General features: G+C 38.7%; 3 protein-coding genes across 4 annotated transcripts; all 3 read left to right on the plus strand.

The window, feature by feature from the left end:
• The first annotated feature begins 1,480 nt into the window (after positions 1 to 1,480).
• On the plus strand, positions 1,481 to 13,739 carry LOC131308298 (eukaryotic initiation factor 4A-14). 2 transcript variants are annotated; one of them, XM_058335200.1, is made up of 5 exons: positions 1,481 to 1,629; positions 11,034 to 11,103; positions 11,262 to 11,371; positions 12,068 to 12,498; positions 12,872 to 13,739. In XM_058335200.1, the coding sequence occupies exons 2-5, from the start codon at positions 11,036 to 11,038 to the stop codon at positions 13,505 to 13,507; spliced, it is 1,245 nt and encodes a 414-aa protein (XP_058191183.1). In that variant the 5' UTR covers positions 1,481 to 1,629; positions 11,034 to 11,035; the 3' UTR covers positions 13,508 to 13,739. The 2 variants fall into 2 exon arrangements, with proteins under 2 accessions (XP_058191183.1, XP_058191182.1); XM_058335199.1 differs by lacking the exon at positions 1,481 to 1,629 and adding an exon at positions 8,293 to 8,554.
• Positions 1,487 to 6,402, plus strand: LOC131308299 (eukaryotic initiation factor 4A-14-like). Its single transcript, XM_058335201.1, has 5 exons — positions 1,487 to 1,629; positions 4,168 to 4,237; positions 4,391 to 4,500; positions 4,751 to 5,181; positions 5,552 to 6,402. Exons 2-5 carry the CDS (start codon positions 4,170 to 4,172, stop codon positions 6,185 to 6,187), a joined length of 1,245 nt encoding a protein of 414 aa, XP_058191184.1. The 5' UTR covers positions 1,487 to 1,629; positions 4,168 to 4,169; the 3' UTR covers positions 6,188 to 6,402.
• Positions 13,740 to 16,500: 2,761 nt separating the features above from the next.
• On the plus strand, positions 16,501 to 17,111 carry LOC131307781 (uncharacterized). The gene has a single exon (XM_058334467.1). It carries the CDS (start codon positions 16,614 to 16,616, stop codon positions 16,968 to 16,970), a length of 357 nt encoding a protein of 118 aa, XP_058190450.1. The 5' UTR covers positions 16,501 to 16,613; the 3' UTR covers positions 16,971 to 17,111.
• Positions 17,112 to 17,527: the final 416 nt, after the last annotated feature.

Here is a 17,527-nt window from a genome sequence, read left to right on the forward strand (position 1 = left end):
GAAAACTTTTTAAGAAAAAATGACAAATACACATAAAATACGCTAATTTTTTCCTATTGGCTTTAAGTCATAAATAAATATACTTCCTAAATCCTAACTGTACGCTGGCTGCTAAATGTTAAGCCCTTACTTCTTATTCTTTTATCTTCTTCTTAGTTTATAAAAGTCAAGGTGTTACACCACTAATTGAGTCGGCCGACTTCTTATTCTTTTTATCGTCTTCTTTGTTTATATAAAAGTCGGGGTGTTAAATCACTAATCGAGTCTTGTTTATATAAAAGTTTGGGTGTTAAACCACTAATCGAGTCGGCCAGGCACCGCCTAGTCGGCTGTCTAGGCCAACTTTTAGAACACTGAAATGTGGAAAAAGTTTGAAAAGAGATGTCTTTTTTGTTCGGGTTATCTTATAATCTTTTAGCCAACTTCGGTTCGTATTCTTTTACCTTTTCAATTTCTCAAATTCGAATTTTTCATGAAAGGTAAAAAAAAAGTTTATTAAACGCCAAATTTATAACATAATTAATCCAATGGGGTATTAGAGGTAAGCCCCGTTTTTAGCTCCGCGCCCATAATCATCAATGCTACAACCACATACAAGCACTTACACACACACACTCACAAAAGGGTGTGTGCCCCACACATACTGAAGGTCGGAAGGGAGAGGAGCATTTGAGAGAGAGAGAGAGAGAGAGAGAGGTTGATTTGACTTTGGGTAAAAAAAAAGTCATTATGCAACACAACCGAGCGTATACAAAGTTTCGAAAAAAATATTTAGGACTGGTATGAAACCGAACATAAAAACTAGAGCCGGCCTCTAATTTTCTGTTAATCCAAATTCCAAACGCACACCTACCAATGCCATAGTTTCACAAGTCACAACACAAAATTGGCTTTCAGAAAGTCTACACACACATCCAATCTGTGCACATACAATTTGTGCACAGATTTCATTATGGGCCTACCACGGGTCCCACAAAAATCATTCGAGCCGTTCATTAAATGTAAAGCATTTTTCAAGAGTCCCCGTAAAAAATAATCTCAATCCGATACCTATAGGTGCTCAATCTAATCATATAACTTTTCATTATCCAGAAATCTGAATGAAAAGATAGATGGTTGGATGAAGCATCTATAGGTATTGGATTGAGTTTATTTTTTACGGGAACCCTTGAAAAAATATTTTACATTTAATGAACGGCTCGAATGATTTTTGTGAAACCCGTGATGGACCCCACAACAAAATCTGTGCACAATTTGCTGTGTATGTAGCAGGACTGATTTGCTTTTGGGTTGAGGCTCCTCCTAGTATGGAGCTTAGTTTGTTTTGGGCCTCGGTCAAGTTGGGCCGACAGTAGTAGATAATGCTTAGGAGTTAAGGAGCCTCAAAACGACGTAGTAGTAGGGAATGTGGAAAGTCCCAGCTTATATACGCACGGTCTCTCATACGGTATATCTTTTCTACTCTCTCTCTGTATTTTCCTTTAACTCCGCGGCTTTAGATCCGAGGAGTTTGGGAAACCCTAACCCTAGCAAATCAGATCGACCGCGCTCTCTCTCTCTCTCTCTCTCTCTCTGCGACGCTTCTCTCTCTCTCTTCATCAATTTTTACCGATCTTCAACTGTTATCAAGTATGCATTTTCCGTCTCTCGCTTTATATATGTTTTTATCTTCATCTAGATCATTTGCAATCTACATGAGGATTCGATTCATCTGGTAGACTCTATGTTGTAAAGATGTGTTATTCTTCACGAAGTTCCTTGATTTTTTTCATTTTTTTTCTGGATTAAAGATCTATGTAGATGTTGCTGTAGCTGCTTAATTTCTTTTGATTACAAGCTCTATTAGATAATTCTTCCCGTGAAAATTGTTGGTTATGTTCTGATGTACGTAAAAATTGGTGCTTTATTAGTTAATGGATTTTTTCTGTGAGTTTTTTTGTAGTAAAATAAGGGTAAAAAGGGAAAAATATGTTGTAGAGGAGACATGGAGGATTAGTGGTAGAGCTTAGTCAAGAATAGCTTGGGGCTAGAGTTGTTAGGTGAAGACGGAAGCTCTGGATTTAGATCCCGTATTTCTTGATGTGGCTTATTTGGGGAGAGCGGAATTGTGGTTAGCTTGATGGGGTGGAGAGGCTAATAGTCTTTTGCTCTGTAGTCTGTGTAGTTTGGGGTAGAGGGAGCGTAATCCCACCCTTGGCCTATTTCTTGATATGATAGATTTTTTTGCATATATTGGTTGTTTTTTTTTAGGTTTTCCGGTGTTTTGAGCCTTTTAGTTTTAGGCCTTATTTTGTACATGGGTGGCATCCATTTGATGCCGTTCCTTTAAATATATTGGTTTAAGAAAACGGAGGTGGGGGGCCAATTGCTGCAACCATGTTCTGAGTTCCCTTGATAGATTTGTAGAACACATGAGCTTATTCTGATGCACAGATACGTAAGGCGATTTGCAGGATATGTAAGTGGTGTTCTTGGGTATCCATAATTTTAATGCCTGTTTAGTTTATCTTTTTTGTGATTATGTACCCTATACTAGCATCTTCTAAATGCCCTCTTGAGCCTACATTCTCAAGCTGTCAAGACGTCAAGTGACACTTGTAAAATTCAACCTCAGAGAAATTCCGTTCGATGCCCCATGTTTTTTTTTTCCAAGTGGAAAGTCTCAACTTTGTTGATTTGGTTTGAAATAGTCTCTTGTTTTGTTGATAAATTTTCCGCTTCACGTACGTGGTTTTTATTAATTTCTGATTGAAGGTCTATGTATGTTTCTGTATATGCTTGATTTCTTCTGATTAAATGTTCTTTTTTTTAATTCTCGTTTTCTCCTGTGAAAATTGTGCTTTATGTGCTTATAAGATGAAGAGGTAGTATTTGTATGTGAAGATTGGTGCTTTACATAGTTAATGAATTGTATGTGAGAAAATTGGGGGAAAAAAGGTTGTAGAGGAGACATGGAGTATTGGTGGTAGAGCTGATTCAAGAATGGCCCGGGGCCAGAGTGGGTAGATGAAGACGGAAGCTCTGTATGTTGATTGTGCTTTGCATGATGTGGCTTATTTGGAGGGAGCCAAATAGTAGATATTTTGATGTGGTGGAGAGGCCTATGTTTGGGCTTAAAAGTCTTCTCCTCTGTACTATGGATAATTAAGAGTTGAGAGAGTGTAATCCTACCCTTTGACCAATTTCTTGGTATGATAGATATTTTTTGCAGTACAGGCCACAGGGGAGTGCAATGGAGTATAGGGCTTTTTGAGAGATTGGTTTTTAGGATTTTTATTTTTTGGGGGCTTTTCTGTTTTTGGCCTTCTTTTGTACATGGGGGGGGGGGGGGGGGGGGGGGGGGGGGGGGGGGGGTTGTTGTGGGGTAGTGGTGTGTGTGTACAAATCTATGAAGGGAACATCAGGACAAGGTTGCAGCAACTTGCTCCCCATCCTCAATTATTTTGTTTCACAATAATTAATAAATTTATGTAAAAGACATCAAGGGGATGCCACCCATGTAGAAAACATCAAGGGGATAACAACACCCCCCCCCCCCCCCCCGACATATTCTGATGCACATGGATTTACAAAGCGATTGCCAGGATTGGTGAATTGTGTTATTGGGGATCAATAATTCAAATACGCATTGAGTTTATCATTATATGATTTATGGACCCTATACTAGCACCTTGTCATTGCCTCTCAATTCCGCATTGATACTTTTCAAGCTAGAGGGTTTGTCCCCACATCCACTCCCTCTACTTTCAAAATTGAACATGAGAGAGCAATTGTGTTTCATTCCACATGTTTTTTTTACATCTGTGGGAGACACAAGTCTGGTGGATTGGTTCGAAGTTTGTTAAATTTTGGGCTTCTTGTACGCTGAAGCTGTTATTTTACATCTTTGTAAGGTGCTACTAAACTAGTTAGCATACTGTATGTATCAGTTTGTGGTGGCAGTGGTGCCAACTATAAAAAGGTGTTTAATTTTTTTTTTATCACATCATTCAATGTAGCTTTACAATGGAGAATTCTTTAGACCGTGGACCTGACTGAGTTTGTATTGCAGAGTGTCAATAGTTACTGGCTCAATTTCATGATCATACTTGGTGGGACTTATCCCTGAGTCGGAAGCTTTTCTATGAAATTGTGCTTATTGATGCTTTGTTTTCCTATTCATTGCAGACATGTCTGGCTTGGCTCCCGAGGGTTCTCAGTTTGATACTCGTCAATATGATACCAAAATGAATGAGTTGTGAGTTCCGGCCCTTTGGTTTATTAAACAATTATTGTAATTTGACTGACAGTAAGATGGGTTTTCGTCTCTCCGTCTCTTTTCCCTTCTCCTCCTTATGTGCAACAATAATTTTAATTTTGGTCATGTGGTTCTGTTAATTGTTGGGTACAGACTTGGCACAGGTGATGGAGAAGAATTCTTCACCTCATATGATGAAGTTTATGACAGTTTTGATGCAATGGGATTACAAGAAAATCTCCTGAGGGGCATCTACGCTTACGGTATATTTTTGTATTCTGAAAAACTAAACATGGATAACAATAAGCATCCACAATAAGTTTCTATGGAATTAGACAGAGTTTCCTTTACTGGTGGAGTTTCCATGTGCCCATATAGCTTTTGCTCTGTTCGATCATTAACCATCTGGTTGGAGCTTTTCCATTTTTACATAGCTATAGCTTCATCTCGTTTGGTTCTGAACCCTTCTGGCAACTTTAAGAGCTGAAGGTTATTTCTGAATTATCTTTGAAGGTTTTGAGAAGCCATCTGCAATTCAGCAAAGGGGAATAGTTCCATTCTGTAAAGGACTAGATGTTATTCAACAAGCACAGTCTGGAACGGGGAAGACAGCCACTTTCTGCTCTGGGGTCCTGCAGCAGCTTGATTATAACATAGTTGAGTGTCAGGCTTTGGTTCTTGCACCCACTCGTGAACTGGCCCAACAAATTGAGAAGGTTATGCGGGCACTGGGTGACTATCTTGGGGTGAAGGTTCATGCTTGTGTGGGAGGGACCAGTGTGCGCGAGGATCAGCGCATTCTCTCAAGTGGGGTTCATGTTGTTGTTGGTACTCCTGGTCGAGTATTTGATATGTTGCGGAGACAGTCACTTCGCCCTGATTACATTAAAATGTTTGTGTTGGATGAAGCTGATGAAATGCTTTCACGTGGTTTCAAGGATCAGGTCTCTAACTTTCTTTGCAATTGGATTTGTTAATCTGCTGTCTTCTATCATTAGCCGGCATTATTATTATTTGATCTTCATCTGGCTGTTTAGGGATGCAGTAACTTTTTGGGATATCTGTTTACTTAATGCAAATGATTCAATATCTAGGTAGATGAGTAATAATATTTCACCTAACTGCGGGGAAAGAAAACTTGATACATGGGATGTTTCTTTTATGTATTTCAGGTGTATTTTGGATTCGTATATCTATGTAACAGTCATAGTTTCTTAAGCTGATCTTGGGGCTACATTGTCCCAGACATGGTTCAATTCAAACTGTTGGAATTTAGGTTTTATATATCTAATGCAATTTTTTTGTTGCTGTCAGATCTATGATATTTTCCAGTTGCTGCCACCCAAAATTCAGGTTGGGGTGTTCTCTGCCACTATGCCGCCTGAGGCCCTCGAAATCACTAGGAAATTCATGAATAAGCCTGTGAGGATTCTTGTGAAACGTGATGAACTTACTCTTGAGGGTATTAAGCAATTTTATGTCAACGTTGATAAGGAGGAATGGAAGCTTGAAACTCTTTGTGATCTCTATGAAACTTTGGCGATAACCCAAAGTGTCATCTTTGTTAACACTCGGCGCAAGGTTGACTGGCTCACTGACAAAATGCGCAGCCGTGATCACACGGTCTCTGCCACCCATGGAGACATGGATCAGAACACGAGAGACATCATCATGCGTGAATTTAGGTCTGGTTCCTCTCGTGTGCTCATTACCACTGATCTCTTGGCCCGTGGTATTGATGTCCAACAAGTCTCCCTTGTGATCAATTATGACCTCCCAACACAGCCGGAGAACTATTTACATCGAATTGGACGTAGTGGACGGTTTGGGAGGAAAGGTGTTGCCATCAATTTCGTCACCAAAGATGATGAGAGGATGCTCTTCGACATCCAGAAGTTCTACAATGTGGTAGTTGAGGAGCTCCCAGCTAATGTTGCTGATCTCCTTTGAGGCGTTTTGATCTGGTGAAGCAAATTGTTTCGTACTTGGAAGTTATTTATCATCGTATTCTTTAGGCTTTAGAACCGTGGTTAAGCATGTACGTGACTGCAATTTTGAGTGCAAGTTTTACTTGTTTGCTTTTGTGTTGTATGGGTTATGAATGAGTACTTGCAAAATTCAGTGGTGTTTGAACTTCTGTTATTGAGTTCTACAGTTGGCTTTTCTGTTTTTGTGTATGAGAATGATATTAATTTATGGCTTGCTTTCCTTTCCAGACAGACGGTAGCAGGTAATAGCTGCTTTACAGAGGTTTTCTGAATTGCATCTTTGGCTTTGTGGAATTATATTTTTGTAACTTTCGTTTTGATTTTGTCATATTAACAGTTCAAGATGTGAAATCAGAAATATCAGTTTGTATTGCTTGATTGTTTAAGTGGAAGTAACAACCTTTGTTTCTTCCATCCCCATTGCGAAACGGAGGGAGTTCTGATGTCTCCATTGGCATATGAGGTGCTTCCATATTTCACATGAATTTGTGGTTTGGGTTCGACTTCCGAGTGTGTTGGCTTATTTTCTGGTCTTTGTTCAATCGTTTTTGACTATGTGGTAGTGTTCGTGTGATGTTGCTAGCATTTGAGGGTCCAGGTCTCTATCTTTTGGTGTCTGCTAGATCTCTCAGGTATGTTTGTTATATATCTATCTGGTATCGCTAGTAAGAAGTTCTACTTTTTTGCGAAGGATTATGTCCATCTATTTGCCAAAAACTAGATGAAAAGCATATTAATTACCTATGGTGGTGAAGCACCTTATTTTTCCATCTTTTTCGGACGTGGACCTAACGTCTTTCTTGATGTTGGCTTCTTACAATCAACTAGCTGCATGCTCCCTCCGTCTCACAATATTGGTATCTTTTGGGCATTCTGATTTTTCAAGGGAACAAGCGTTAAATGCATGCCTCCTTTCAAAATGAGCATTGATTTCCATTATTACCCTTAGAATCCCATTTTGTAAAGACTTTTTTGGTTGACTTTTTAAGTAGGGCTAATATATTAAGACATTGCAAAATGGACTAGAGGACGAAGGTTATGTGAACAGAGGGAGTACTTGAAATGACTAGCGTCCAAAAACAGGTGATATCACTTGGATGCCTTTGAATGAAGTTGTTACGTTTCATGGAGTATACTACGTGCTCAATACACATTACATTAAATCATGTTATGTAGTACACTAATACAAGTACTTAAAATGACTAGCGTTCAAAAACAGGTGATATCACTTGGATGCCTTTGAATGAAGTTGTTACGATTCATGGAGTATACTACGTGCTCAGTGCACATTACATTAAATCATGTTATGTAGTACACTAATACAAGTACTTAAAATGACTAGCGTCCAAAAATAGGTGATATCACTTGGATGCCTTTGAATGAAGTTGTTACGTTTCATGGAGTATACTATATGCTCAGTACATATTACATTAAATCATGTTATGTAGTACCATAATACATCAAAGGTGGGCACTCCAAAGTATGCTACACATGCCCTATGTAACACGGTATCTCTTTGTATTTTTCCACTTCTTCCTATTTGTAAATCACGGATTCACGTGTAATTATTCATCATGATGATCTAATAATTCCTCCACAAATCACAGCTTTCCCTTGTAATTCTTTTCTTTAATAATTAACATTTGACGCTTCCAATCGAACGAGAAAAAATAACGAGTACCAAAGAACCGATGAAGACGTGGCTGGAGTCCCTGCAACAAAGGCATCGCCTGCAGGAGACGTGGAGAGCCAGATGCTGGCGACGGGGTTCGGGGTCCCAGGAATCTTGAGCCGATGAAGAAGAGGGGATTTTCCGAAGGAAGGGTCTTCAGCTCTAAAGGGACCTTGTCAGAGTCGACGTTCTTGGCCTTGGGTAAAAAAGTTATTACATAACATAACCAAGCCTATACAGATTTGGAAAAATATACTCCATTTAAAGATGAGATGAAACCGAACATAATAAAAACTAGGGCCGACCTCTAATTTTCTATTAATTCAAAAATTTGTTTTCAACTAAGGAGTATTTCTATTTGGGTGGGTTGGGGCTCCTAGTATTGAGCTTAGTTTGTTTTGGGCCTCAGTCGAGTTGGGCCGACAGAAGTGCAGGGGGAATATGGAAAGTCCCAGCTTTATCTATCAACGCTACGCACAGTATCATATATCTATCTTTTCCACACTCTCTGTGTATTTTCCTTCTCAACTCCGCGGCTTTAGATCCGAGGAGTTTGGAAAACCCTAACCCTAGCAAATCAGATCGACCCCGCTCTCTCCTCTCTCTGCAACGCTTCTCTCTCTCCATCAATTCTCACCGATCTTTAACTGTTATCAAGTATACTTTTTTTTTTTTTCCCGTCTCTCTCTTTACATGTGCTTATCTTCGTATGCAAATCTACATGAGGATTCGATTCATCTGATAGACACTATGTTGTAAAGATGTGTTATTCTTCTCGAAGTTCCTTGATTTTTTTCATTTTTTTTCTGGATTAAAGATCTACGTAGATGTTGCTGTAGCTGCCTGATTTCTTTTGATTACAAGCTCTATAAGATAATTCTGCCCGTGAAAATTGTGGTTTACGTTCTGATGTACGTAAAAATTGCTGCTTTATGTAGTTATTGGATTTTTTCTTTGGGAGAATTTTGCAGTTGAATAAGTTTGACAAGGGGAAAATAGGTTGGAGGAGATATGGAGGATTAGTGGTAGAGCTTAGTCAAGAATGGTTTGGGGCTAGAGTTGTCAGGCGAAGACGGAAGCTCTGGATTTAGATCCCGTTTTGCTTGATGTGGCTTATTTGGGGAGAGCAGAATGGTAGTTAGTTTGATGGGGTGGAGCGGCCAATAGCCTTTTGCTCTGTTGTCTGCGTAGTTTGGAATAGAGGGGGTGTAATCCTACCCTTGGCCTATTTCTTGATATGATAGATATTTTTGGAGTATAGACTGGTTTGCCATGGAGTATCGGGTTTTTTTTTGCGTATATTGGTTTTTTTTTTTTTCCTTTATAGGTTTTCTGGTGTTTTGAGCCTTTTAGTTTTAGGCCTTATTTTGTACATGGGTGGCATCCATTTGATGTCTTTCCTTTAAATATATTGGTTTAAAAAAACGGAGGTGGGGGTCCAATTGCTGCAACCATGTTCTGAGTTCCCTTGATAGATTTGTAGAACACATGAGCTTATTTTGATGCACATAGATATGTTAAGTGATTTGTAGGATACGTGAGTGGTGTATCCATAATTTTAATGCCTGCTTAGTATATCTTTTTGTGATTATGAATCCTATACTAGCATCTTCTAATGCTTCTCGAGTCCGCATTCTCAAGCCGTCAAGCGTCACTTGTAAAATTCAACCTCAGAGAGAAATTCTGTTCGATTGCCATGTTTTTTTTTTTTTTTTTCCCAGTGGAAAGTCTCAACTTTGTTGATTTGGTTTGAAATAGTTTCTTGTTTTGTTGATAAATTTTCCGTTTCACGTACATTCGTTTTTATTAATTTCTGGATTGAAGTTCTATGTATGTTTCTGTAGATGCTTGATTTTTTCTGTTTACATGTTCTTTTATATGATTCTTGTTTTCTCCTGTGAAAATTGTGCTTTAGATTGGTGCTTTACGTAGTTAAAGAATTGTGTAAGAGAAAATTGGAAAAAAAGGTTGTAGAGTAGAGTAGACATGGAGTGGTAGAGCTGATTCAAGAATTGCTTGGGGCCAGAGTGGGTTGATGAAGACGGAAGCTCTGGATTTTGATTGTGCTTTGCATGATGTGGCGGCTTATTTGGAGGGAGTGAAATAGTAGATATTTTGATGTGGTGGAGAGGCCTGTGTTTGGGCTTAAAAGTCTTTTCCTCTGTATTGTAGATAATTAAGAGTTGAGAGAGTGTAATCATACCCTTTGACCAATTTCTTGGTATGATAGATATTTTGTTGGAGTACAGGCCACGGTGAGTCAATGAAGTATAGGGCTTTTGCCATAGATTGTTTTTTAGGCTTTTTTGTTTTTTGGGGGTTTTTCTGTTTTTGGCCTTCTTTTGTACATGGGTGGCATTCCCTTGATGTTTTCTCCATGGTTGGCATCCCCTTGATGTCTTTTATGTAAATTTATTGACTGTCATAAAACAAAATAATTGAGGTGTGGGGCAAGGTGCTGCAGCCTTGTCCTCTGATGTTCCCTTAATAGATTTGTACCCCCTGGCTTATTCTGATGCACATGGATTTACAAAGCGAATTCCAGGATTGGTGAATTGTGTTATCGGGTATCAAGAATTCCAATACGCATTTAGTTTATCATTATATGATTTATGAACCCTATACTAGCACCTTGTCAACGCTGCTCAATTACGCATTGATACTTTTCAAGCCAGAGGGTTTTTCCCCACATCCACTCCCTCTGCTTTCAAAATTGAACATGAGAGAGCAATTGCATTTCATTCCACATGTTTTTTTTAATCACTGGGAGATACAAGTCTCTGGTGGTTTGGTTCGAAGAATCGAAATAGTGTCCCCTTTGTTATGTTAAATTTTGGACTTCTTGTACGCTGAAGCTGTTATTTGACATCTTTGTAAGGTGCCACTAAACTAGTTAGCATACTGTATGTATCTGTTTGTGGTGGCAGTGGTGCCAACTATAAACAGGTGTTTCGATTTTTTTGGTCACATCATTCAATTTAGCTTTACAATGGATAATTCTTTAGACCGTGAACCTGACTGAGTTGCAGAGTTTCAATAGTTACTGGCTCAATTTCATGATCATACTTGGTGGTGAGTTGGAAGGTTTTGTATGAAATTGTGCTTATTGATTGCTTTATTTTCCTATTCATTGCAGACATGGCTGGCTTGACTCCCGAGGGTTCTCAGTTTGATACTCGTCAATATGATACCAAAATGAATGAGTTGTGAGTTCCGGCCCTTTGGTTTATTAAACAATTATTATTGTAGTTTGACAGACAGTAAGATGGGTTTTCGTCTTTCCCTGTCTCTTTTCCCTTCTCCTCCTTATGTGCAACAATAATTTTAATTTTGGTCATGTGGTTCTGTTAATTGGTGGGTACAGACTAGGAACAGGTGATGCAGAAGAATTCTTCACCTCATATGATGAAGTTTATGACAGTTTTGATGCAATGGGATTACAAGAAAATCTCCTGAGGGGCATCTACGCTTACGGTATATTTTTGTATTCTGAAAAACTTAACATGGAACAATTAGCTTGCACAATAAGTTTTTATGGAATTAAACGGAGTTTCCTTTACTGGTGTAGTTTCCATGTGCCCATATAGCTTTTGCCCGGTTCGATAATTAACCATCTGGTTGGAGCTTTTCCATTTTTACATAGCTATAGCTTCATTTGGTGGTTCTGAGCCCTTACTGGTAACTTAAATAGCTGAAAGTTTTTTTTCTGAATTATCTTTGAAACAAAAGATGGAGCCAGAGGGGGAGGGGCGGTCGCTCCCACTACAATTTAAAAAAACCTTACTATTACATTGAAAAAAGAAAATTTATCATTAAATTATGTAGGCTCGCAACCCCCCCCCCCCCCCGGCCAGAGATTTAGCTTGTCCCCCTCCAGTTTTTCCTTAAAAAATTTAATAGTAACAGCTTTAATATTTTCCGAGCCATGAAGCAACTTTTTCCTAAAATAGTCTTAATGAGGTTTAACGACAATCCTTTTATAAACAAAGTAAGTAAAAGCTATGGGCTATATTTAAATAAAAGAGTAAGTAATGGGTTAATATTGTCATTTAATCAAATAGGAGTACTAATTTGTTCTAACATTATTGTCTCTCTTTATTTTAATTTTTTGGATTGGGTATATTCTCTCCCCCCCTACGCAAAAATTCTGGCTCCTTCCCTGCTTTGAAGGTTTTGAGAAGCCATCCGCAATTCAGCAAAGGGGAATAGTTCCATTCTGTAAAGGGCTAGATGTTATTCAACAAGCACAGTCTGGAACGGGGAAAACAGCAACTTTCTGCTCTGGGGTCCTACAGCAGCTGGACTATAACATAGTTGAGTGTCAGGCTTTGGTTCTTGCACCCACTCGTGAACTGGCCCAACAAATTGAGAAGGTTATGAGGGCACTGGGTGACTATCTTGGGGTGAAGGTTCATGCTTGTGTGGGAGGGACCAGTGTGCGCGAGGATCAGCGCATTCTCTCAAGTGGGGTTCATGTTGTTGTTGGTACTCCTGGTCGAGTATTTGACATGTTGCGGAGACAGTCACTTCGCCCTGATTACATTAAAATGTTTGTGTTGGATGAAGCTGATGAAATGCTTTCACGTGGTTTCAAGGATCAGGTCTCTACCTTTCTTTGCATATTGGATTTGTTAATCTGCTGTTTTCTATCATTATAACAGGCATTGTTACTATTAGATCATTGTCTAGCTGTTTAGGGATGCAGTAACTTTTTGGGAATATCTGTTTACGTTATGCAAATGATTCAATATCTAGGTAGATGAGTAATAATATTTCACCTAACTGCGGGGAAAGGAAACTTCATATGTGGGATGTTTCTTTTATGTATTTCAGGTGTATTTTGGATTTGTATATCTATGTAACAGTCATAGTTTCTTAAGCTGATCTTGGGGCTACATTGTCCCAGACATGGTTCAATTCAAACTGTTGGAATTTAGGTTTTATATCTAATGCAATTTTTTTTGTTGCTGTCAGATCTATGATATTTTCCAGTTGCTGCCACCCAAAATTCAGGTTGGGGTGTTCTCTGCCACTATGCCGCCTGAGGCCCTCGAAATCACTAGAAAATTCATGAATAAGCCTGTGAGGATTCTCGTGAAACGTGATGAACTTACTCTTGAGGGTATTAAGCAATTTTATGTCAACGTTGATAAGGAGGAATGGAAGCTTGAAACTCTTTGTGATCTCTATGAAACCTTGGCGATAACCCAAAGTGTCATCTTTGTTAACACCCGGCGCAAGGTTGACTGGCTCACTGACAAAATGCGCAGCCGTGATCACACAGTCTCTGCCACCCATGGAGACATGGATCAGAACACTAGAGACATCATCATGCGTGAATTTAGGTCTGGTTCCTCTCGTGTGCTCATTACCACTGATCTCTTGGCCCGTGGTATTGATGTCCAACAAGTCTCTCTTGTGATCAATTATGACCTCCCAACACAGCCAGAGAACTATTTACATCGAATTGGACGTAGTGGACGGTTTGGGAGGAAAGGTGTTGCCATAAATTTCGTCACAAAAGATGATGAGAGGATGCTCTTCGACATCCAGAAGTTCTACAATGTGGTAGTTGAGGAGCTCCCAGCTAACGTTGCTGATCTCCTTTGAGGCATTTTGATCTGGTGAAGCAAATTGTTTCGTACTTGGAAGTTATTTATTATCGTATTCTTTAGGCTTTAGAACCGTGGTTAAGCACGTAAGTGACTACAATTGCAAGTTTTGTTTGTTTGCTTTTGTGTTGTATGGGTAGTACTTTCAAAAGTCAGTGTTGTTTGAACTTCTGCTTTTGAGTTCTCTAGTTGGCTTTTCTGTTTTTATGCATGGGAATGATATTAAATTATGTCTTGCTTTCCTTTTCAGACAGACTGCAGCAGGTAATAGCTGCATTACGGAAGCTTTCTGAATTGCATCTTTGCCATTGTTGAAGTATATGTTTGCGAATTACTTTCATTTCGATTCTGCCATATTGGCCGCCCAAGATGTGAAATCAGAAATATCAGTTTATATTGCTTGATTGTTTTAGTTTCCATTGCCATTGTGAAACGAAGGGAGTTCTCATGTCTCCATTGGCGTATGAGGTGCTTCCATATTTAACATGAATTTGTGGTTTGGGTTTGAGTTCCGATTGTGTTGGTGTTGGCAACTGTGGCTTCCTTCCCCTACCGGATATCCTTATTTTCTTGTCTTTCTTGTTCAATCTTTTTTGACTATGTGGTAGTGTTCATATAATGTTGCTAGCATTTGAGGGTCTGGGTTCTCTATATTTATGGTGTCTATTCTGGTAATGTTTCTTATATTTATCTGGTCTTGCTAGCAAGTTCTACTTTTTTGCGTAGGATTATGTCCATCTATTTGCCAAAAACTAGATGAAAAGCATATTAATTACCTATGGTGGTGAAGCCCCTTATTTTGCCATCTTTTTCTGATATGGACCTAATGTCTTCCTTGATGTTGGCTTCTTACAATCCACTAGCCGCATGCTCCTTTTGTCTCACAATGTTGGTATCTTTTGGGCATTCTAAATTTTTAAGGGGACAAGCATTAAATGCTTTCCTTGTTTCAAAATGAGCATTGATTTCCGTAACTACCTTTAGAATCCCATTTTGTAAAGATTTTTTCGGTTGACTTTTTAAGTAGGACTAATATCTTTGACATTGCAAAATAGACTAGAGGGTGAACGTTATGGGGCCGGAGGGAGCATTTGAAATGATCGGCGGACCAAAAACGGATGATAGCACTTGGATGCCCTTGAATGAATTTGTTACATTCCACAGAGTATACTACGTGCTCGGTGCACATTACATTAAATCATGTTACGTAGTGCATCACAGGTGTGCACTCCAAAACATGGTACCCTTGCCTAATGTAGCATGGTTGGTATCTCCGGTCTCTTTCTACTTTTTCCTATTTGTAAATCATGGATTCACTGAGTAATTATTCATTGCTCTCGGAGAATCTTGTGATGTCCTCGTTTGGCATTCTAAACCAATCATAATATGACGGATTTTATGAGTGTATGTGATGCCAATAATTAATATTCTTAGATTGATAAGTGACGGGATGAGTTATATCGTATCATCGTGTGTGTTGTGGTAGCTCATTGGTTGAGTGTACCACGTTGATAGTTCCATATGATATTACGAGAGTACGATACTATTTTCGTCACTTTTTTTTAGACTCGTGAATAAAACTCAGGCTCAAACGGGTAGGGTAGACCTGGCTTTATCCAATTTATTGTTATTTTGTTTAATTCTCCCTAGCTACAATTTATTCTTGGGTGGTCTATATTGGCAGCGGGAAAAGAAGATTAAAGTGTCTCTTCATCCTTTTTCCCCTTCTTGAATTAGTTGACACGGCTCTAAGACGAAGGAAAAAAAGGTTCACCTAAACGATTTCGATCTGTTTTTGAGAGATGACTTTGAACAAAAAATCCTTTTTTTTTTGTTCGCATGAAGAAAAGGATGTTCGATAACTCATCTCTTTCCTTTTTTTTTTTGGTCGATGGTCAGGGGCGTCCAAGCCACCTCAACTATTCCTTTTTTCGGTCTGATCAAAAGCAAGTCAAAGGTTTCACAATAGATTTTCTATCTTGGGACCTAACCCTAAGATGTTATCAAGTTTCGAACTCAGATCGTTCACATGCAGATATTATGTCTTTCCTCTAATATTTGACAAAAAGTAAAACTAAAGGCGAAGTCAATGAAAAAGATTGGAATGTGATTCAGGCTCCACAATGAAAACTAAAGGTCGATTTTCAACCAAGGATAACCCATTCTCATGAGCCAATCAGACAAGGAGATGATTTTCTAATTTGAGTGCTATATACTTTATTATGCATTAAAGCATCATAGTTTTTGGCCGCTACTATTTGCAACTACAAATTTCCTAAATTCAATTTTATTAATTTTGTGAGGTCTACTTGGATGGGACGTTTCAAACATATCTGTATTTGGATTGCCTTGTCGCACGTATGTTCTCTTATTCTACTTATAAATAAAACTTCCAAAAAAAATCCATAAAAATCTCTCTTCATGGAGAGATTATCCAGTGCCCTTAGGGCCTCTTCTTACCACACATTGTTGTGGAGTCCTTATATTTAATCTCAAGTCGCACAAAAATTTGTGGTTGAGGAGAGACCTGAGGCACTAAGTGGCGGTGCTGGGGGCATTGATTAAATTTTCCTCCTCATGACAAGTTGGCCAAAAAAATTCAGTTTGACTAGTCAATTCGTGAATTACAACGAAAATTGGTCTCAGAAAAGATGATTCCCCATCTCCCCTTCAATAAATGCATAGCGAATCTACATATGCACACACGAGAAATATTTATGAGGGTACAGTCCCCATCACAAGAAGGTGATATACAGCAATTTCAGCTGTCTATTTTGGTATTAGATTGTTTGGATTAAAAATAATTTATTAATAATAATAATTATTTTACTATTGTTAATAAATTATTTTTAATTCATATTATTTAAAACACTTTTAAACTATTAAAATTGAGTTTCGTAAACATTTGTTAACAGTTGCTCTGAAAGCGCTGTAAACAAGATTTTCCACAAGAAAAAAAAAAAGCTTTGGGTACAGTATTTAACGGTCTTTGGTCTCCTGCGCGCTTAATTTATACTCCAACTCCATTGGTCCAACCTGCCAAAACACGAATACCCAAATCCTGAAACTTTCATATCTTCATCAAATCTCTCGCAGAGAAATCCATGGGGGATTACAGATCAAAGTCCTACGCCGATGGCAGGATGCAGGCGCAGACCTACTATGGACAAAGATCCAGTTCGAACCTTCATGAGATGAGGTCTTGCTGTTCATTTGATGCTACTTTTGCACCGCCGCCGCTACCGACTCAAGTGGGTGGCGTGAGAGAGATGAAGTTGAAGAAAGCCAAGAGCACGAGTACTGGGTCTTCTTGGAGGTTCAAGGATCCAGAGTTGCAGAGGAAGAAGAGGGTTGCTAGCTACAAGGCTTATTCTGTTGAAGACAAGGTCAAAGGGTCCTTGAGGAAAAGCTTCAAGTGGATCAAGGATAGGTACAACCATGTGGTTTATGGGTGGAGGTGAAATTTCTTGATTTTGATCTGATAATTCTTGGGTTTCTTGTTTTGTGCCTGATAACTGTTGGATGTATTGTCATGGGCTAATACCATAAGAACTCAAGATTTGGGTTTTTCCAGAAAATAAAGTCGAGCTCTTCTTTTGTCATTTTTGATATTGGTAATATTAATTTGTTTTGGGATTATTATTTTTTTTTTTCCGAGATAGAGCAAGAACTTCAATCGATGAAATACAAAGTTACAATTTACACGGGATATAAAGCATAAACAAACAAGAGCTAGCTACATAAGAATAGACAAAACAACACTAGTTCTGTCCAAAATATGTTGTTCTCCTATAACTGGATGGTGCAGAAAGGATGAAATAGCTCTCCAAGCCAATCAGTGGGCATGGTCAATATCATTGCGTTGTACCTTCGAGATCCTACAGAAAGAAAGTTTGTAAATCTCCACTGATTATGAATTCTTTAGGTGCATTCTCCAGTGATTAATGGCTAGCTTCTTACATATGTTCATTTTGGTTTTTAGTTTATTTGAAATGATTCTTTGCAAAAAAATTCTCTT

Source organism: Rhododendron vialii, chromosome 11a (genome assembly GCF_030253575.1).
Source record: "Rhododendron vialii isolate Sample 1 chromosome 11a, ASM3025357v1".
Lineage (NCBI taxonomy): Eukaryota > Viridiplantae > Streptophyta > Magnoliopsida > Ericales > Ericaceae > Rhododendron > Rhododendron vialii.